The sequence below is a fragment of the Acartia tonsa genome, chromosome 3, assembly GCF_053477335.1.
Source record: "Acartia tonsa isolate MP-2025a chromosome 3, ASM5347733v1, whole genome shotgun sequence".
Classification (NCBI taxonomy): Eukaryota; Metazoa; Arthropoda; class Copepoda; order Calanoida; family Acartiidae; genus Acartia; species Acartia tonsa.
The window spans coordinates 48,733,258-48,756,207 of record NC_137262.1 but is presented as its reverse complement, the minus strand read 5'-3'; the positions used below and the strand labels follow the sequence as shown (position 1 = coordinate 48,756,207).

At 30.6% G+C, this 22,950-nt stretch overlaps 1 protein-coding gene across 5 annotated transcripts; it reads right to left on the bottom strand.

The window, feature by feature from the left end:
* Positions 1 to 529: 529 nt before the first annotated feature.
* On the bottom strand, positions 530 to 21,346 carry LOC145314476 (tropomodulin-4-like). 5 transcript variants are annotated; one of them, XM_080154387.1, is made up of 14 exons: positions 21,229 to 21,346; positions 20,276 to 20,387; positions 19,761 to 19,857; positions 19,342 to 19,451; positions 17,390 to 17,477; positions 16,890 to 17,006; positions 16,431 to 16,541; positions 14,108 to 14,190; positions 13,041 to 13,107; positions 11,988 to 12,021; positions 10,663 to 10,745; positions 7,533 to 7,585; positions 2,502 to 2,584; positions 530 to 936 (listed from the first exon to the last, which is right to left on the bottom strand). In XM_080154387.1, the coding sequence occupies exons 1-13, from the start codon at positions 21,233 to 21,235 to the stop codon at positions 2,512 to 2,514; spliced, it is 1,035 nt and encodes a 344-aa protein (XP_080010513.1). In that variant the 5' UTR covers positions 21,236 to 21,346; the 3' UTR covers positions 530 to 936; positions 2,502 to 2,511. The 5 variants fall into 5 exon arrangements, with proteins under 5 accessions (XP_080010513.1, XP_080010514.1, XP_080010512.1 ...); XM_080154388.1 differs by lacking the exon at positions 11,988 to 12,021 and adding an exon at positions 11,257 to 11,290; XM_080154386.1 differs by lacking the exon at positions 11,988 to 12,021 and adding an exon at positions 10,819 to 10,852.
* Between the last annotated feature and the right edge of the window lie 1,604 nt (positions 21,347 to 22,950).

Below are 22,950 nucleotides of genomic sequence, written 5' to 3'. Positions count from 1 at the left end.
TGTTTTCTAATATATCTCTTATAGAAATATCTATGTGAGAATAATTGAAATGAAATGGACGTCTCTAACAGACTATCACTGCATTCTGGTGTCTCAATTATTAGAAAAAGACTATTTTGTTGCAACACTATTCTAGTAATCTTAGCATCCACTTATTTCTGTTTTTGCCTTTTATATCTTTATCATAAGTAGTATGGTTTTTGCCTGTAGCTTAAGATTAGGTTCTCCACTTAAGGAAAGGTTCAAATAGGTTTGAGATGTTTTTTAAAATATTATAGTTTTAAGCTATTTTTCTTCTCTTCTGATCCTCTTTAATTACTGAGCCCCTTGGTGCTAGTCGTGCACCTACTATTAAAAGACAAAATAAAGCTATTAATTCAAACTTTAAAAACACTTAGCGACTACTTTCAATCCAAAATAAGACTTTTTATGACTTTTAGAAGTTGTTATGACCTACTTTAGGAACTAACTTTTCTGATTTTGAAGTTGCAAAATTTGATCAGTATGATAGAAAATATAAAAAAATCAATAACAAGTCATAAATTTATTAAAATAGATTCTCTGGTTTTTATCATTCATTAAAACAATCATACAGTGTGGCAGTTTTTACAATCAATTAATCAACTAGCAATCAATCAATTAAATAATGCCGCTGAAAACAATAATCAGCTGACTTTCAATCAATCAATCAAGAATCCATTGAAATTTTCAACTGGAGATCATTACTGTTTTAAATTCAAAATAACACTATAAAAAATTGGTGGATTTTAAAATATTACTAATAATATATTTGATAGAATTGCTTTGAATTTTAAAACATTTGCATTTGATATTTATTGTGATTTGTTTCAACAGCAAATGCCATTCTTGTTTTGTGGATGTTTGAGGATTTTTTGTTGAAGGTATGTTGACCTTTCTGAACACGTGGTAGTCAACCTAAAATATAGCAAAAGTTATTGATCGCATAGTATTATAGGCAGCTTTACGCAAATATCAAAATGAAAAATTATAAGATTGAACAGTTTTGTTAGCTCCGACACGAGGGGTCGAAGGCCGGGGCTAAAAATCTGGCATTGATTTGATATTTTTATTTTAATACTCATGGAAAATTGTCTGTTATAAGATGCTGTACATGATTTTTCAGTATGGTTCTGATATAAATCAGTTTCGAAGATAAACTGAAAAAAAAATAAATAAATTTGCTTATTTACGTCAAAAGTTTTTTTATTTGATGTTCATAAAAATAGACACCTACACAACTATTTTGTATCTTTTGATTCTAAAGATAATTCATTTTTAAAACAAGTCTACTTTGTCAACTTATACTACTTTTTAAAAATATTTACGTCGAAAAAAAGCCTTTGCTGACATAATATCGACAAATCGACATAAATTTTTGAAATGAAGTTGCAAAACAATATAAAAAACGAAATTAAAGTAAGCTTCAAACTATTGGTCATAAACGTCCTTGTCTTAAAAGAATGGCAAATATATTATTTTACTTTTCTAAAATTTTTGGTTAAATATGAAAAATATTTTGAACATCAATTTTTCTATTATTATAACAAACACCCACATTCTTACAAAAAATGAATATTTTACCAAGCATTTCTAAAAGTCTTCTTAACAATTTTTTGTCAGTATAATATAAATGTTTAAAAAAGATTTAAGTCCCTCAACAGATTATGACGTCCAACGATAGAATAGCCGATGAGAGTCCAGTATACACTGTAATTGACCAATAATGGTAAAATTTATGCTGGCCTCTTATATATCATATATCACATGACGTTATAATTTGTTGAGGGACTTTAATCTTCTTCTAAATGTTTGACATCAAATGTCACATTACTTTGTGATAGTATAGAAACTGTCCTTTCTTATTTTTTGGGGGAGGGGAAAGAGTTAACTGGGATATCTAGGACAATCTTCTTTTCATTATATTTATCCATTAAAACTCTGCTACTTATGGAAGTAAACTTGTTTTTCCTATGAATTGAATAGTCTACTGAATGTTTTTTATCTTATTTTTAGAAAATGTTAAAATGACATAATAGAAAATTTTTATTTAAAAGATAAGTAAAAAGTAACAAAAAAAACATTTTGTTAATAAAACTAAAATTTAGACCAAATATAAGAAGAAAAATATGTTGTAATAGTTATTTCTCGTATCGTATTATAAACGGCTTTCCGCGGATATAGAATGTACAATTATAAGATTAAAACTAGTTTTTTTAGCCCCGTGGTGCCGAAGGCACCGGCTAAAAAAACTAGTTTTAATCTTATGATTGTACATTTCTATATTCGTAGAAAACTGGATATAATACGATGCTAGACATAGTTTTTTCGTATGGATGAGAACCGGTTCCTATCCACCGGATTCGAATGAATACGAGAAAATGTTTTAATTTTATATTTAAAACTGATTTCAAAGATTCTTATCGGTGGCTTTACCGCGTCTGCAGTTCAAAATTATACCAACTAGCGAAAGAAGATTTTACCTGGATGACCTTAATCCATGGTCCTGGCGGCTGTCCATTTGACTCCGGCTCCGGGAGCAACTCCATCGTTCAGACGCTTCGTTCTAAAATAATATCAAGTATTTATTTCTTTATTTCTCAGAGCTGACTAAACTGGTTTTAATCTTGAAATTTTTCATTTTAATATCCGCAGAAAGCTGTCTAAATACGATACGATATAAAACTATTATCATTTAATTATCTTTCTTTTATTTTTATCTAAGGACTTTCAGGGATTAAAGGAAAAAAGCTTTAGCCATAGAATTAGTAACGTAGTATTTAAATAATCATTTTTCAAGAAAAGGTGAAGTTTGTTTAGTTTTAAATCGTTTGTAGTTACTTCATATTTACTACATAGCTAAATGAAAAACATAACCCTAAACTTTTGCCATTCTAATAATCTTAGTTAACATTAATAAATAGTATAGTTGGCAAATTTTTGTTGATCCTTATTGCTGTTGCGTTGTAGTTGACCTAAAGAATATTTGTTATTCTGTAATAACTTATTAAGATGTGGAGGATAATTAAGAATGCTTGTCTGCCGTGTACTATTAACATGGATACAGGTACAGGTTTTTGGAAGATGCTGTATTCTTTAATTTCTCATTTTAGTTTATATCTAACTTGATTTATATCTACGCATTAATAATAAGGATATCCAAGTAGGAGGGTATAATAGCTTTCTATATCCTTTCAAATAGAAATCTTTAAGTACATTTGTGTGATTTATTATCATTTGAAAGGATCATTTAATCTTTCATTAATCTATCATATTATCCCTGACTTGCATAATATCTTCTCAGATTCTTAGAAAACCAACTAGCTTTGGCCAGATATATAATATACAGTGGACATGTTGAAAAGTACAGATTTTTTATTCCTTTCAAAAACCAAAGTACATATGTTCTTTTCTATTATGTATGTAAATTACTTTGCCTGAATGTCAGTTAGAAGAAAAAATATTGAAGAAACTTTCAATCAAATTCTAGTAAATTAATTTGACTTTAACTAATTGAAAGTTTAAGCGGAATAATAGTGGATATAAAATACGTGGATATACTTCAAATTAGGTTGATAATATAGTACTCAGATATTGGTCAACACGTTCCTCCATGGTCGGGGTAGGGGATAGGGTAAAGTCATAAGGGGGTCAGGTATCATTATTTTCTCGTATTCATTCGAATCCGGTGGATAGGAACCGGTTCTCATCCATACGAAAAAACTATGTCTAGCATCGTATTATATCCAGCTTTCTACGAATATAAAAATGTACAATCATAAGATTAAAACCATTCTATATCCGCGGAAAGCAATTTATAATACAATAAAAGAAATAACTATTAACCAACTGGAAGAAATATTTATCAGGGAATGCGAGAATCTCTCACAATATCCACATATTCTATATCCATTCTAATAATATAATCTAGAAATAAATTTATAAAAGCAGCTTTTTGCATATTTAATTTGAAGAAAAGTAATATAAACATAAAAGCACATTTTAATATATTAATATTTATGTCTGTAAATAATTGTTTAAGTGTATGAATCCCTAGAGGCCAGACAGCTAACTTTAATCTTGCACTTACATATAAGAATTAAAAAATAACATTTTAGCCTCAAATTGTTTTATCGAGTATCCAAATATTCATAACAAGGGAAGAAACATAAAATAAAAATCCACAAAACCTTATAATAAAGTAAAATGATATCTGTCTATACCGAAGGATCACGCTAACCGCTGAACCGATATGATGCTCCTTTACAGTATAGCTTTTAATAGGTCCTGAGAAGGTTTATAGTTTTTTTTGGGGAGAACACCACCACCCTACCTAGAGAAATCGCCATAAATCCAAAAAATATATAAAGCGCCGCCTAGAGTTTTTTTTTTGGTAAACAGCTGAGCTTAACATAGATTGAAAAGAAAACATTTTATGTGCTCTTAGATGCCTCTAGTTGCATAGCCGCTAATAATAAATATAGTGTTTTTTTTGTTTGTCTCTTTTTCACATGAAGGGTAATTTCCATTTACATAAACTAGCTCAACAATAAATTAATGTATTAATTGTTAGAGACCATCAGGAATAAGATCATAAGATTAATTATATATGATGATAAAAATTATACCTTTTGTATATTAAAAGTATTTATGAAAAGTTTGGATACTTGTTTGTGGAAACCAATCAACTATTAAGTACTCAAAGTTTTAAGCAAATAAATAAACTTTATAAAACTTTGGCACCACTTTAATTTACAGGCCAACTTCCTCTCCCTCCATGATTAATAGCAGAATATATTCGTTTTTAATGAATGTAAATTATTTTAAAATTCTAAAAAGTTTTTCTCTTATGCTACACCTCTTAAAGAAATTAATAAGGAAATGTATACTATTAATAGAAAGAATCAAATACGTTATATGTTTTGAAAACATATAACGGCCCTGAAAAAGATAGTTATTCACGTGTTTTATAATAATTTACAATATGTATAAATACTTTTATTAAACCTCTTTTTGTCTAGAAAAGACCCTTTAAATGCAATCAATTTTAAGTAATCTTAATGAACCTAGCCTAATAAACAGCTGAATTTAAGTGTAAATGCCCCCACCACCCCAAAAAAATTGAAATTACTTTCAATTCCTTCCAAAAGTCTGTGTACACCACAAGTTAAAAAATAGATAAAAACCTCTCCATAAACAATGAAGCTCTAGACTGGATTTGATCCACGGAAAAGTCTTTCGTGTTTACATTCATTTGTATTTGAATAATTTAGATTCTAGAGATATTTTTCCTTTCTAGTCCCCATAGACGTCCAGGGGGGGGGGGTAAAGGGGTGATTACCCCCCCCCCCCTCCAAATAAAAAAATGCCTCTATGAATTAAAGATTACCCCCCCCAAAAAAAAATTTTATTTTCAAAATTTTACCCCCCCCCCTCAAATAAAAAATCTTGGACGCCCCTGCTAGTCCCTACATATTTTATTACATACAAAGCCACTCTTAAACAATATCTCTCTGTAACACTTTCTAGTCCCTACATATTTTATTAAATACAAAGCAACTCTTAAACAATGTCTCTCTGTAACACTTTCTAGTCCCTACATATTTTATTAAATACAAAGCAACTCTTAAACAATATCTCACTGTAACACTTTCTAGTCCCTACATATTTTATTAAATACAAAGCCACTCTTAAACAATATCTCTCTGTAACACTTTCTAGTCCCTACATATTTTATTAGATACAAAGCCACTCTTAAACAATATCTCTCTGTATCACTTTGTTCATAGCATAAGTTATGACAAATTGACAACTTATCAGTAATGTTTTAGATAAGCAAGAAGAACCATGAACTGTCTATCAAATGCTTCTAAAAAGTCAAAGTACAAATAAAACCTCTTTTGGTTCATAAACTTCCCATCCTATTTAATGCCATTAAAGTATCCAGAGCGAAAGGTGACAGTTGACTGTAAATTACACTGGTACTCAAAGTATGTCCTAATTACTTTATTAACAATTTCAATCTACAGAAGAGAGGTAATTAACTTCATTGGGGATGTACATCAATATATCATCCATTGTATTATTCCGTAAATTCCCCACAATTTCCTAATTTTATTTTGGTTTCAAAAGTAAAAAAATCGCCTAAAAAATACTCTCGTGTATAATAATGTGAGGTAAGGAACAAACAATAAAGATATGAATAAAGTGCTGTATTTTATATTTAGAGCAAACTAATTAGGCGAGTCTAAAAATAGTAATCAAAGCATGCTGAATGTAATCTAAATGTAGTTAGTAAGGCGGCTTAATTTATGATTTCTAATGATAATTAAAACTGTTGATTCTTTTTACATCAAAAGAATGTTTTAAATCATTATGGCATTTATCAAAAATAATTAAAATTTGAACAAAGCCTTTTTTTTACAGTAAAGACGCTTGCAATAGTTAAAATAAAAAGTATAAAGATTTCTTTAAAAATGATTATAGTTACTGTCAAGGTGTTTTTTTAGGTCTTATAACCCATAAATGTAAAAAGAAAAATAAATTCCATGTTTAAAACTTTAATTAGGGGGTTAATTTTTTAGCTGCCCAACTCAACTTTATTGTAAACTTGTTAATATGGAAACAGTAAGGCAAACAGTTCTAACTAGCTATAGTTCTGATAACAAAATATACACAACAACAAAATAGACACTGTCCTACTTTATAAATTGGACTAACTAACTTACTAAACCATATGCAAAAATGCAAATGAAAAAAGTTTAAATTTTATAAGATAATCAAAAATGACACAAAATATAAAAAGTTCGATGTAAGTCAGGAAAGGAGGGGACATTGGGTTGTTTATTTCAATAGTCCCCAAAATTTTATAGTAACTTTTTTTGTTTTAGCAACTTTAAGGAAAATATTTAATTTTGATTGGCTTGTTCAATAAGTTGAGTGTCCAACCGTTTCAACCACTAATTATAATCTAAAGAATGGGTAATTTTGTGTATCATCATTTGGATTGTACATCAATTTATCAGCCATTGTCTTATCCCTTTAAGTGTAAATAAAATCCTATTATAGTCTATTAACAACCACCCTACATTCTCATATTCAACTTTTTTTCGAAAATTTGAAACTACTCATTTCTCCGCTTCTATTGAGAATTTGTTCTTGTTTAAAATTGAGTAAAATTTTACTTTTTCTTGTAGATATCCTATTATATAAAGTAGTGAGGTTTTTTGTCAGACGCTTAAGATCTCATTAACCACTGAAGCGATTGAGTTCTCTTTTTAAGGTAAACTTCTCTCAGCTCCTTTAATGGTTTAAGGCCATTCTATATTCAGATTTTAGTAATGTGATAGTTTTAAGCTTTTTTTCTAGCACCTCTCTGCCCTTTCGAATACATAGCCCCTAGAGGCGTATCCGCTAGTTAGAGATTTATGATAACTAAGTACCCTGCTGCGCTATACAAAAAGGATGGAAAGAACTTGTTCTTGTTTGTAAGAAATTTAATTATAAATTATTACCTTATCTTGTCCATATTTGAGATGAGGTGGCGAGACACTTTGTCAGCGATGTCCTGCAAATATTTAAATAAATATGGTTGTTCTTGTATTAAACAAATGGATGTAGAATATACGTGGATATTATGACAGCGGAATAATTGTCGTCAATTTAAGTTGCTAATTCCTCTGACATTTAATGGTAGGACCACTCATTCAGTAAGAGGGCAGGGAATGGGGTAAAAAAACGGGGATGGGATATTGTTACTTTAGCCCGCTACAGGGTTCAGTTTATTAGAGAACATGAAAATCTGGCGTCAGATCCAAGTAATAATAAATCCATTATTAGACATAGACGATTAAGTCCAATAGTAGAATGATGTTGTAAGAAATATATATGTATCAGAATACTTGACAGAAAGAATGAGAAAGAGAAAGATAGAGAAAGAAGTAATTAAGCTACTAAGATAAAATGATTAAGTAGGTGGAGTTCTTACGGTATTCATACTGTAGAGAGAACTAAATAGAGAGCAGGATAACAGGATGGAAGACATACAGACAATTGCAATGGAAGGACACGATAACTTACAAAGTATCTTTGGTGATAGTACCAATATGTCTATAATAAAAAAAACTTAGAGGTTCGCTATTGACTAATATTTTCAAAATAGTTTAAATTTTATTAACATACTATACCTACAATAAGTAATTTTTATTTTAGGAATTTTAAGATTATGAGAATTTTATGATTTATATCTTTCTAATATATTGATAAATATTAATTTAACTGTTTTAAAAATGGAAGCTGTTGGTTTATTCGAATGGATTTAGTGATTTTAATATCAAATGCTTTGCCTAAGTTAAACCTACAAAATGTTTAAATTGCTGCAAATTTTTAATCTTAGTGCTATAAATAAATATTCTGTTATTGCTGAATTTTTCTTAATTTAATATGTTTAAAGTACGTTAACATTATTATGTACTGTTACAAAAAAAAGTATTTCTTGTATGTTCCAAAGCAAATTACTTTTCTAGTGAAAAATCTAGGAACAAAAAAATATTAAAAATATAGTTTCATAATTACTTTCTCGATCAGTAAATAAGTTACAATTTACAAATCGATATACAATTACTTGTATGCTGCAACATATTTTTGCCTACTCTAATAATTACCCCATCCCCTCCCCTCATACTGACCAATAAATGAGGACTAGTAAATAATGCTTGAAGATAAAATATAAGATATGCAATATTAAACCTAAACAAACTTACCAATAAAGCAATGATTCATGATCAATGCCCTAAAATCATAAAAGCTATTGATTATCAATAAAACCGAAAAAAATATGTTTGCATATACTGTATGTATAAAGTGGGGTAAATTTATTTTTGATTAGCTTAATAAATAAGCATAAAGTAAATAAATATCATATTTCCTGATAATCACAATATTTACATGATGATAACATAAAAACGAGAACAATAACATGCATAAGTAGCAATAACAATTAAATTATTCTGATGATCGTAAAACAATAGGAATAGAGGCAAAATATTGTTTAACTCTACAAAACTTATTATTATAAGCTGCTCTCGATGCCATAAACAAAATAAATTAAGGGATATTATTACTTTTATCTTACATGTTTTTAATTTTCTCTAAGTTAAACTTGCAGCGGGCTAATATAACGATCAATCCCTTCTACCCTCTTTATTCCATACTCTCCTACTGGATGAACAGACTGACCAATAAACGAGTTCCATGTTATCAAGCTAAATTGACGATAATTTTTCCCCTGTAATAATATCCACGTATATTCTACATTCATTATTGCAATTAATGATAAGTGAATCTTAAGGAAGTACGAACACACAATTCTAATTATATAGTAGCTACGTTCTTGATTATGCCACTTGATGTCATAAACATTATTGCAATTGCTGATAAAATATGTTATTTAGGTCATAGAAAATATCAGGTATCAGGGCGGTAAAACGTGAGCATAATTAAGATGTTTTAATGCTATCTATCTATATCATATAATAACCACTACGCCACAAGAGGGGGGAGTGTAGTTTTTTTAAGATACTCTTTCTATTGGATTAGTCAAAACTTACTCAAAACGTTCATAACCTTCCCAATACCTATAAGAAGCTTCGCCGTAAAGGAGTACAATAACGGTCCAGAGTTCATCGAGAAATTAAGCTACAGACAGACAGTCATCCTGTTACTTTAATAATAGGATATATCACATAAGCAAGAATTTTATCTGGAAATTTATGTTTGTTTAGGTAAAGAAAGATAATTTTATTTGCCCTACTAAAAAGGCAGTAAGCAACAATAAAGAAAGTTTTTCAAAAATGAAAAAAAAATAATTGTTTTGCTAAATACATGTTTGGACGTCAAAACTTAACAAGTAAATGACAAAAACTTTTCTTTCATGACAACAAACTTAAATAGACTTACAAGGACAGACAGTTCCATACAATTAAAGAAAACGTTTAAACGAAAAGCAGATATTAAATCAGGAACGAAACCAAACATAAAAGCACTGTAAATGCTTTTACTCAGGGGTAGCTATTCTAACAATCAATTCTACAAAAAAAAATCACGAAACCTTGTAAAGTATGGTGGGTGTATATTTTGTTTTTTCATGTAATTGAAGAGGGTTGGGTAGGAAGGGGAGGAAAAGGGGAAGGGGGTTGTGGGGAAATTTTCCTTTATAATTGTTTGTCAAATTATCATTCCCTTTTCCCTGGTTTTTAATAGCCTTACACCTAAATTTAAATATATTTAATATTCAACAATTCAATTAAAATAAGTGATCTTTAATGTTTAATCCTAAACTTTAGAGACGCTAATATAGATGAATGGACTACATTTAAAATAACTTTTTCTACAAAATGTATTGTCCAAAATCTTTAAGGATGTTTAAGTACAAATAAAACTCTAAAAGAGAACCATTTCGGTCCAGCGATTAGCGAGATCTTAAAACAGACAGACGTGCTGCTACTTTTAAACAAGGATTGAATTCGATTTACATTCTTTTATAAATTTTTCTATAGATATTTTCAACTTATTAAAAAAACTTTCAACAATTATATTTTTTTTAAAATATACAATTTTTTGATACATATTATCTATAAAGCCAACCTTGAATTCCAGCTTAATACCCAGCTTCATAATTCTGGGGTTCTTGAGTAGAGCAGCTGCTATCCTCTGTTCCACTCTGTAACCTTTGCTCTCTTGTTGCTGGCTTCCAACACGGATCTAGATAATAACAAGGATAATTATGTTCCACTCTGTAACCTTTGCTCTCTTGTTGCTGGCTACCAACACGGATCTAGATAATAACAAGGATAATTATGTTCCACTCTGTAACCTTTGCTCTCTTGTTGCTGGCTACCAACACGGATCTAGATAATAACAAGGATAATTATGTTCCACTCTGTAACCTTTGCTCTCTTGTTGCTGGCTACCAACACGGATCTAGATAATAACAAGGATAATTATGTTCCACTCTGTAACCTTTGCTCTCTTGTTGCTGGCTACCAACACGTATCTAGATAATAACAAGGATAATTATGTTCCACTCTGTATCCTTTGCTCTCTTGTTGCTGGCTACCAACACGGATCTAGATAATAACAAGGATAATTATGTTCCACTCTGTAACCTTTGCTCTCTTGTTGCTGGCTTCCGACACGGATCTGGAAAATAACAAGGATAATTATGTTCCACTCTGTAACCTTTGCTCTCTTGTTGTTGGCTACCAACACGGATCTAGATAATAACAAGGATAATTATGTTCCACTCTGTAACCTTTACTCTCTTGTTGCTGGCTTCCAACACGGATCTAGATAATAACAAGGATAATTATGTTCCAACTTTGTAACTTTTGCTCTCTTGTTGCTGGCTTCCAACACGGATCTAGATAATAACAAGGATAATTATGTTCCACTCTGTATCCTTTGCTCTCTTGTTGCTGGCTTCCAACATGGATCTAGATAATTACAAGGATAATTATGTTCCACTCTGTAACCTTTGCTCTCTTATTGCTGGCTTCCAACACGGATCTACATATTAACAAGGATAATTATGTTCCACTCTGTATCCTTTGCTCTCTTGTTGCTGGCTTCCAACACGGATGTAGAAAATAACAAGGATAATTATGTTCCACTCTGTAACCTTTGCTCTCCTGTTGCTGGCTACCAACACGGATCTAGAAAATAACAAGGATAATTATGTTCCACTCTGTATCCTTTGCTCTCTTGTTGCTGGCTTCCAACATGGATCTAGATAATAACAAGGATAATTATGTTCCACTCTGTAACCTTTGCTCTCCTGTTGCTGGCTACCTACACGGATCTAGAAAATAACAAGGATAATTATGTTCCACTCTGTATCCTTTGCTCTCTTGTTGCTGGCTTCCAACATGGATCTAGATAATAACAAGGATAATTATGTTCCACTCTGTAACCTTTGCTCTCTTGTTGCTGGCTACCAACACGTATCTAGAAAATAAAAACAAGGATAATTATGTTCCACTCTGTATCCTTTGCTCTCTTGTTGCTGGCTACCAACACGGATCTAGAAAATAAAAACAAGGATAACTTTATCCAATGATAACAAAGCATATAACAAATGATTAGTTAAATAAAGGATAATTAGATTAGTGTAAAGTTTTTTTATGTGACAGACAACCATTTTTTCAGCTTTAATTACACAGAAGAAATACAAAAAAATAATACATTCAAAAAGAGCTTTGAAGTTGAGTTTGCATTAAACCCCCCATATGCTAGCTTCGTAAGATAACAGTTTAAAGACGAAGCTTTAACCATAGCCATTACTTTACTTATAAATTCTTCGCAGTAGAAGCCAACAGATAACAAAGCCAGGGAGTAAGGGAGGGGACAATGGATCGAATATTCAATTTTTAGGAGTCTCAGACTTTGGGTACTGGCTTAAAGGGAATGTGCAAGAATTTAGCAGTTTCTGACTGAGTTTGGGTACTTGCGCATAAAATGCCGCTACTCGTTGTGTATGTATTGAATATTGTAGACGGGGAGAGGGGATAAGGGAAGTGGGGGCAAGGGAAATGACTACTCGTTGTGTTAGTTTGGAATGTAGCAGACGGGGAGAAGGGAGGTGGGGGCAAGGGGCAAGGGGCAAGGGAAATAAACAGAATAAAAAGGGGCAGTCATATTCTTGCTAGCAGCTGGCCGGGTCTAATAATCTTGTAATATAAAAATCACACCATAAAACCTCAATATATTTCATCAAAAACAAGTTGTGATTTCACTTTACATGACGCTATGGAAATCTATTATTCAATTAACAATCCCTTTATAATTTCTTACAAATTTATTGGATTAAACTGGATTTCATGCCCGTTCTTTGATAACTCTTATATTGAATTAATTGCCCATTGTCCCCTCCCTTACTCCCTGTAACAAAGCCCTATACATTATGAAACATTTCATAAACAATATACATTTTTCTCTTTGCTATTATTAAAATGTATTCAAATTACCTCAAGGAGACCATTGTTGGGGCTGGCGATAGAATCGAACAAATCTCCAATAGCATCAGGGCATATCCTACAAAATAAAATTATTATAATATAGACTTAAAAATATGTGGGTGTGTTGAATTGGGGAGAGGGAAAGAATTAGAGCTTTTTAAAGTATGGATTGTAAAATAAAAGAGAAAAATGATCAAGTAAATCATTTAAAATAGTAAAGGCTGAAAAATACCCAATTTTGAAAAGAAAAGCTACGCCACTAGAAAGCTATTATCGATCGTAATGAAAATAACATCGACATAAACCTATGTCAATCTTGATTAAATAAATTTAATGTATAAGATAATGTAATATTCTTAAATAATAAAACTGTAAACAAGACACTAAACTTTCTACTAAAATATTTACTAAATTCTTTATACATATAACTAAAGAATTTTCTCTAAAACTGAAAAATGCGAAAGGGAAACTAAATTCTATTAGAACATAACAGATTCAAAATAAGTTGTTTATTAATACTTGCTACAGCTAAAAGTATGCAAGTACGTCCGTTTGTCTGATACAGATACAGCTAACAATCATGATTAATAATTTTGTTCATTGATAGTGATTGAATACATTAAATAGCAAACTAAATTTTAGGTAAGTTACTATTTGCCAATATGTTCATTTGTTTCAGTTTTGAAAATCAGTATTGTTTAGTGAGGCAAAAAAATCAAGATTAGCTTTGATTTGATTCGATGAATATTTATGTCTGTCCCTTTATCTTTCTTTAAATCTTTTATATTTGCGGCCACTTTAAAGAGAATCTTAGCAATTTTTAAATTCAATAAAAAATCGAAAATAAAATTTTCTAGCTCTTAAAGGTACCTATGGCTAGGTTCTAGCATGATTTGTTGCTTATGCTAAGTTAGATTATATTCAGTACTGGGTAGCACTGAAAGACTAGGACTCCCTAAGAGGTTGGGCATAAGAAAAAAACTACCTTCAGGCTTATTTTCAATTTTCTTATAAACAGAGGGGGCGGGTTGCAGTGCTTTATATGCACTGAGGGAAATCTCCATTGATTTTGTTACCTGTTGTTTTCAATTGATAGGGATTTGAGTGCATTGTTCTGTTCTAGAGCTGTACACAGGGTGGCCACAGCAAAATCACTGATCTAAAATATTTCATGTTTTAATACAGGGTGTCCCAATAATGATCTAGTACATAATACAGAGTGTCTCAATAATGTTCTAAAGCTTTGCACAGGTTGGCCACAGCAAAATCACTGATCTAAAATATTTCATGTTTTTATACAGGGTGTCCAAATTATGTTCTAGAACTGATTTGCAAACTATTTTTTATATATCTAACATCAGTGGTGGTTAATTTGCAGCTACATAGATTATTGTTCTCTTGCCTCTTATAGTATATTATAATTCATTACAGTGCAGTGTGTTTGACACTTTGAACTCTACAGAGTATTTGATGGTTTTTTGCGCATCTCATTTTACATATTTCATATTCAATTCAAGTAATAAGGTTTTTTGTCGAAAGCTTAGGATTTCAATAACTACTGAACTGATTGAGTTATCCTTATAGGGGAAGCTTCACATAGTTCTTGGAATGACTTTAGGCTATTTTCTGCCCTCTTCTTACACCTTAGATTACAGATACCCTTGATGCTATGGGCGCTACTGCTAGTAAATAATATCTTAAATTAATCTTATAAGTGGGTCAAATATGTTGAAAGTCAGACAATAATGATAAAAACTAATAAATAAAACAATTCCTATATGTGAATAAAATAACATTTAATTTTTGTCATGAAATACAAAAATATTAGATTTTCTGTACTAGACAAGTTTTTATCTAATTTTCATATGTAAATTTATTTTGAGATTAATGAATTAAGTTCCATAAACACAGCAGTCATCTTCTTTATGACTGTAGTATTTGGAAGCCAGGCTTTTTTACTATTAGGGTATGTATGTCAGTCCATTATAATTGTACAATTGGCTATTTAATTCTAATGAAAAATGTGCATACATTTATATCATACAGCAAATAAACTTACAACAGTTAATCAAAAGTTAGTAAAACCATTTGTATATTTTTAACATTTCGAACATAATAAGATTAAATTCTTCCTTTACACCGACAAAATAACATGCAATTGGTATAGATTTGTTTTGGTTTTAACTGTAGCTTCGCCTAAAAATATTGTCATCCTTGTATTTGTAGTATTTGGTGTGTTGTAAAAACATTTCCCGGGTTTACTTAATTTTCACAACCATTTGTTATCTTTGTCTTTTTAACTTTATCACGGCTGTGCCCCTAGCATCTAGTAATTCAAATCAGAGAGAGAGAGAGGACAATGAGCTGTTTATTACATTAGTCCCCAGAGGTTTATAATAACGTTTTCTTATTCGTTAGCTAACCAACTTTAAAAACTTTTAATGGATTTTAATTGGTTAGTTCATTAAGTTTGGTGTCGAAATTTATAATTGTAATCTACAAAAAGGGTAATCTATCATTATTGGGTATGTACATTAATTTATCGACCATAGTCTTCCTTTTAGATCCCTAAGTTTAAATACATTTTTACTTGACGAGTAGATATTTGCAGGAATATTTCCATTTAAGGATAGGACCTCACTTAAAAAATTAAGGCAAATTAAGGACAAATAAAAGGCTTAAAAACAATTTGATATTTTAGGAAGGATTTCTAAAGGGGGGGGGGGATGATCTAACTTATTTTTAATCAAAATTTTTTTGATTAATAAGAAATAATTTTATTATTTCAGAATACAAGACGAATTTCAATTTTAATAACATAACTATTTGTAATTTAATAGTTTCCATAAGATGTAATGTAAAATTTGAAATGGTAGGGTAATTAAACAAGAATTATTACAACACAACTTATGCTTTTAATTGTATCCGCCTACATTTAATATTTAAAATTAGAATTAAATTCTAGCAAATGTTTAAGAATTAAGAGTGCCAAACAGGGAAAATTTTAAACCAACATTATTCTTTAAATAGAGTTTAGATTAGCAGTAAATTGTTTTACTGCTAATTGAATAAGATTTAAAGACTTTAATAGGGATAAAAAAGATTATGTTATAAGATAAAGAAAGAAATAATAATGATAGAAAATTTCCAGTTCAGGAATTTGACAGATTGAGTTTAGTTTTCATTCCAAAAAAGAATAAAACCTGACCAGGACCAGTAAAAGTTGAAGGAACACCAAATACATTTGATTGTTATCAAATAATAAGAGTGAACAAAAGTACTGAGAGTGTGCTAAATAGCCGGTAAGCCTCCCTTGAAATCACAGAAATAAAAATTATTTGAATTCAGAGATCTTAATGGACACAAACTAACATTAAAGTAAACTGAATTAAGACTTACATCACAGTTGCAGGCAGATAGCTTGGTCAGCTGATCATTGTTCCTCAGAGCATCGAAGATATCACACATCATCTGCTCAGAAAGACCAGCAAGGTTGTTAAGACACACATCCTAAATGAACAGAATCAAATGCCTTCGTTAAGTCTTGAAACTGTTACAAATCAATCTTAAGTTGAAGTATAATTAAGATTTAATTACTATAAAATGCTAAAATAAAAAAGATATTCAGGCATACTAAATAAACAGGTGTCAATTGCCTTTCTCATGTCTTGAAATGGTTAGCATTATCAAACTTGAATACAAATATAGATTTAGTCTAATCAGAAGCACCAGAAACATATATCCTGAAAAACTAAAATTAAATGATTGTTTTAGTCAAGGTGTCATTTTCAGCTAAATTGACAAAACAAAGTTGTATACATTAGAATTCAATAATTTAAACAAGTTAATATGGCAAACCTTCATAGAAGAGTCATTGCTTTTCAATTTTTCCAGAACTTCAGCAGGCTTAGTCTCATTTGGTGGGTCAGGTTCAAAATACTGCAGGGGATCAGCGTAAGCCTCCATTACAAAGTCCTGAACAAAAAATTTTAGTATTATCCTTTGAGGATTATTTTAATAGTGAGCAAATACTTTAATACTTTAATTTGATATATAATTCAAGCTTTACATTATGCTCTTAAATTTAAATATTTTTTTTTAGTTAAAAACTGATAATAAGCGGATGTGTACATTTATGTACTCTAGACAAAAATAAAACATTTGACAAGCTGCGTACAAAGATTCCTTTAATATTTTTTTATATTTGATAAAAAGAAACCCCCTTCCAATTCTTTTTACATTTTTTTTATAAACCAAATTAGAAGAGGGGGTTTCAAGTGCCACTAAAAGAATCTAGGGCCTTAGCCACTAGTTTGAACATAAAAAAAACAATGGAAACATCAATAATATTTGTATACCTGGGGGTTAGTGTTAAGGATATCAGCAAGGGCCATAATATCATCCAGGGTTGCAGAAGAAAGAGCAGCTTCCTCATCAGGGTCCAGTCTTGATAAAATAATAGATAATGAATAGATGGATAGGCAGGAAGAAAGATATATAAGATATATACATAAAAGTAGATAGTTATGGCCGTATATTGTAGATAAGGAAAGAGAATTCTTTTTCAGAGCAAGTCTTTAGAGTTTAGAGTATTTTATAGAATTATGGTGTCTATCTGATCTGTTGCTTTAACAGAACTAAACTAGCTATTGTACTATTACAACTACAAAAAATTAAATATAATATAATAATTAAATTAAATAATTAAATAATAAAACAATTATTAAAATATAATTAAAATGTAGTACCTAGCCATACTTTTAGATCGATTTGTTAATCTTTTTCAACGTTTACACTTGAGATCAGTTATATATATAAAATCTCATGTTCAAACTTTAAATATATACATAGAAAATAAAATAATTTGTTTTCTATAGGCATTATCTTTTTTTATATATAAATGAAAGAATTCGATTCAGTGAGGACTAGATTTTACCAGACTTACTCGACCTACTTACTTTTATTAAAAATTTTTCAAGTTATAGGAAAATTTTATCAGAATTAATTTGAATAAAATCTTTTGTTATAACATCAATGTAAAAATAACAAATAAAATTCTTTTAAGTTCTTTGTTTGTTCAATCATTTTGTTAACAAAAGTATCTTTGTGTTCTATTCAAAAATAATTTGAAGAAAATCATGTTTATTTTGTTAGTAGCGAAGCTACTCTATAATTCACTTTGTCTGTCCGTCCGTCCGTCCGTAACGCTATGGGGGAAATGGGATTTACTCAGCTCCTATAAAAGATAGAATGCTGAAATTTTTTGACAACATTCCCATTATTAAGGAGCATAATTGACTATAAAACATCATTGGCGGTCGGACCGATTTTTAGCAGGTTTTAGGCTATTTTTATATTTTTCACATTCAGTGTTTATGGTCCGATTTTCAAAATTTTTTCAGTTATAGATATCAAAAATAAATTTTCCGTCTTTTAAAGAAAACAACCATGAAGGCCAGACTGCCTTTTAAGCAGGTTTTAGGCTGTTTTTTTTTTATATTTTTAACATTTTTCTCCATATCTTCAGTGTTTATAGTCCGATTTTCAAAATTTTTTCAGTTATAGATATCAAAATTAAATTTCCCGTCTTTAAAAGAAAATAACCATGACGGCCAGATTGCCTTTTTGGCAGGTTTTAGGCTATTTATATATATTTAACACTTTTTTCCCATATCTTCAGTGTATATGGTCCGAGTTTCCAATTTTTTTAATTTAAGGATTTAAAAAATAATTTTTTTGTCGTTTTAAGAAAACAACCATGGCGGCCAGACTGCCTTTTATCAGGTTTTTGGCTATTTTTATATGTTTTACATCTTTTCCCATATCTTTGTTTATTTTGATCCAATTTTCAAACTTTTATGGGATATCAGTATCAAAATAATTTTTCCCATTGTTATGAGCATCTTTAATATAATTTACTTTGACCATCGCCATCATACAAAATAAAACAAGGTTTTATGTTTATTTTATCCAATAAATCTATTCTTGATTTTAGTAAAAACCTTTTAAATCTACCTATACGTATTCCCGTCTACGATTTTTTGTGCTTCGCTACTTATGGATGTTGTCATCCTTGTTTTAGCAGCCGTTGTCTGTGTTATTTATATTGCTATTTCTTAGCTAAATTGTCTATATTTCAAATTACAATCTATATATTTTGTTTTTTTTAAAGCGAAGCTTTTCTATGATTAGGGTTGATCTATCCGTCCGTAACGGATAGCTCTTTACCTGACTTGTTCATCATCCTTCTTCTGCATGGCTTAAATTTCTTCCTGGTTCTATCTATCTATCTATCAATCTGTTTGTTTACCTGACTTGTTCATCATCCTTTTTCTGCATAGCCTCCATTTCCTCCTCATTGTACTGGGGCACGTAAATTTTACCACGCTTCACTCCAGCCTCAAATTTCACTTTTTCTTCCTGTGATAAAAATATTTTTACTAGTAGGTTGTATTATACAATAAACACACGGTTTCTATCTCATATAGCAGCCGAGAAAATGTATTGGTTTCTTATAAACCTTAGGGACACACAAAGAAAGTTCAAGGGTAGGTGCATTTTGTCATGATCTTCAAAAATTTTCAGGTATCAGAGTATCTTCAAAAATTTTCAGGTATCAGAGTATCTTCAAAAATTTTCAGGTATCAAAGTAATGAATAAAAGGACGTTTGGACCGACAGATATACCAGCTATTGAGTAGCTTCGCTCTTTAAACAAAAGTGTACTAACCACGTCAGGTGTATTGAGGGCAATATCGTTGATGTGTCCAATAAGATGATCTCTGTTCAGTTCGCCGGTTGGCTCCTTCTCACAACGATAAGCAGTTCTACAAAATAGAATGAAGGTTGATATAAAACTGTCCGCATAATATAATAAAACCTCTTATTTAACTAGCTGTATTATATGAATTACATTTTTCAGTTTTGAGTTTATGAAATATTATTTCTTTACAGTAAATTTGTCTGTGACTTAAAATTGGGAAAACTACTGAACCGATTGAGTCCTCCATTTCAGGAAAGTTTTACATGTCGCAAACAGCTAAAATTCAGCATTATTTTTAGAATCTTATATGCTTTTCAATAATGACATATTAAACATATTCCGAAAATAAAGGATGGAGTACTCCCCCCCCCCCCCCCCCTAAAGTTTTTGGTTGTTGCATTGAATAGTAATTAGTTGGAGCCACAAGAATAGAGTTAATTAAGTCATAAATTGATATAATAATATCAATATTGAAGTTGTACCTGACGCTGGCAGGGATGTGGACGTCATCAGGATCAGCAGCCATCTCATCAACCAAAGCCTGCAGCTCACTCGGGGACAGAGAGGCCATCAGCTCCTCTAGGTCTACCTCGTCTAGATAGATAGTAGGATATAGCTAGATATAGGTACCAGGGAATGTAGATTCCTATGAGATAAATGGCCACTAGACAGATAGATAGATAGTAAGATTTAGATAGATGTAGGTACCAGGTTATATAGCTCCCTAGGGGACAGAGAGGCCATCAGCTGCTCTACGTCTACCTCGTCAAGACGGATAGATAGATAATAAGATTTAGATAGATATAGTTACTAGGGCCTGCAGCTCCCTAGGGGACAGAGAGGCCATCAGCTCTCTAGGTCTACCTCATCTAGAGAGATAGATAAATAATAGACAGATATATCATTGATATATTCCTAAGATAGATAGGTAGACCCCTTGAGATATATTCATGATTAAATTAAAAATTATATATATAGCTCATATACATAAACATGATTGTTTCACAATCCATTTAATAATATGTAATATAACCTTTGTCTTAAAGCTTTAACCTTGCATGGTAACAAAGTGTACATGATTTATTGCTAAGGCATTTCCCCCTTGATAACTATTAATGCTTTTGTATAATTCATTAACTTATTAGTAACATATATTTAGGATTTGCAAAAACTTTGCAGAAATATATCTCACGTCTCATGATTGTAGTTATCCTTGTTTATTTCCCTATATATGTAACATTAGGTTATAACTGAACAATGCGTAGATCCAGGTTTCTAGCTGACATGATAACTAAAATTATGAAAAATCTCACCTCCCATAATTGTAGTTTAACTTGTTAATGACCCCTATATATTTAACATTAGGTTATAACTGAACAATGCGTAGATATAGGTTTCTAGCTGACATAATAACTAAAATTATGAAAAATCTCACCTCCCATGATTGTAGTTAACCTTGTATATTCCCCTATATATAACTACAATGTAAGACACTCGAGGTTGACCGGTTAGGTCTAAACTATTGTCTATGTCAATGTATCCTCCCCCCCCCCTTCCCCAACCCATTTATTGTAAAGTGCACACCTCTGCTTCTCACAGTAGATTTAAAATGTAAGTAGAGAAAATACGAAGTCATATTTTCACAGTAGCTTTTGATAGGTTATTTTAATGATTGCCCCGCAGGGTTAGGAAATTAATAGGCACCACAGGGTTAGAGCAATTCGCAGGGGCTAAACAAAAACGACAAAACCCGCTGCTTCGTTTTCTTTCTATGATCCAAGTAATTTATAGACTGGTTATACATTCTTGAAATTTAGTTTGATTCTGATAGACAGTTTTCCTTGGATAATAAATAAAGATTTATAGAATTGATTACAGTTTTATTATAACTGGTTAATTATTATTTCATACAGGCAATGTTTTATAGAAATGCATTTGAAAAGGTTGCTTTTTAAAATCAAATTTAAAAAATGTTAGGTACAATTTGTAAAAATCATTTGTTTAAAATTCCACTTCTGTTTGAAAGCTACTGTGTGGACACATCCCTCTCCCTACCCCTGGCCTTTAGGTCTGTAACACACTTCAGGTCACTGGACAATACAATGACACACACACAAAGATACACACACACTCACACATATACACACACAAAGATACACACTCAAACATTACACATAATGTTCAACAATTAATTTTGTTTCAGGATTGCTTTCTTTAAAATTGAATGTTTTATGTGTTATATTCTTTTAACAAAATCACCCCTTCTGTAGATTACAATAACTGGTTAAAACGTTTGGACACTCAACTTAATTAACCAACCAATCAAAATTCAATAAAAGTCCCCAAAGTTGTTAAGCCATAGAATAAGAAAACATTATTATAAAACTGTGGCCGGGACTCCCTGCCATCCATAACAGTCAGTCAGTCGGATATGTCAATCTTTTAGAAATCTAATGAAATTGTTATGTTAATAATTTGTTGGACACCCTTTGTCTATAATACACTACATAGGCTATTTCCCCTTCCTGTTGTGCCTTTGTAAAGCTGTTTGTTGTGCTTCAAATTATTAAAAATTGTATAACAATAGAATTTATTTGGGAGATAATAAATAAAGTTAAGTTAATATCAATGTTAACAGGAGAATGAAAATTAAAATCAATTTATTCTATAGTATAAAATAAGATATCGTTCTGACTGTCTGTTAAGGCCTAGCTAACCACTGCAATAATTAAATCCTACTTTTTAGGGAAGCTGTATATTTTTCCCGCGGTTTGTTTTTATTTATCTTTAACTACCCCCAAGCTATGAATAAAAGACACAAACTGAAAATATCAACCCAATTATACCAAACATAACCATCACTCATAAAAAAAACCTGTATTTCAGGGATAAATATTGCATAACAACATATTAAATGCGTTTTTTAGTCAAGAATACATAAATTATATACTTACAGACTAAACTATATTAGCTTGTTATTTGTGTGCTACTTTAAACTGAACATAATTGTCCTATTTTAGTTTTTAATTATTTGTAGAACCGTCGCAAAGCTTTCTGCATATTTATTGTTCTCAAATATTCCGATAATTTTTGAGAAATTATAGTCAATATTAGGTCGATTTTGCATTTAAAAAAATATTTTTGATAATACGAAACT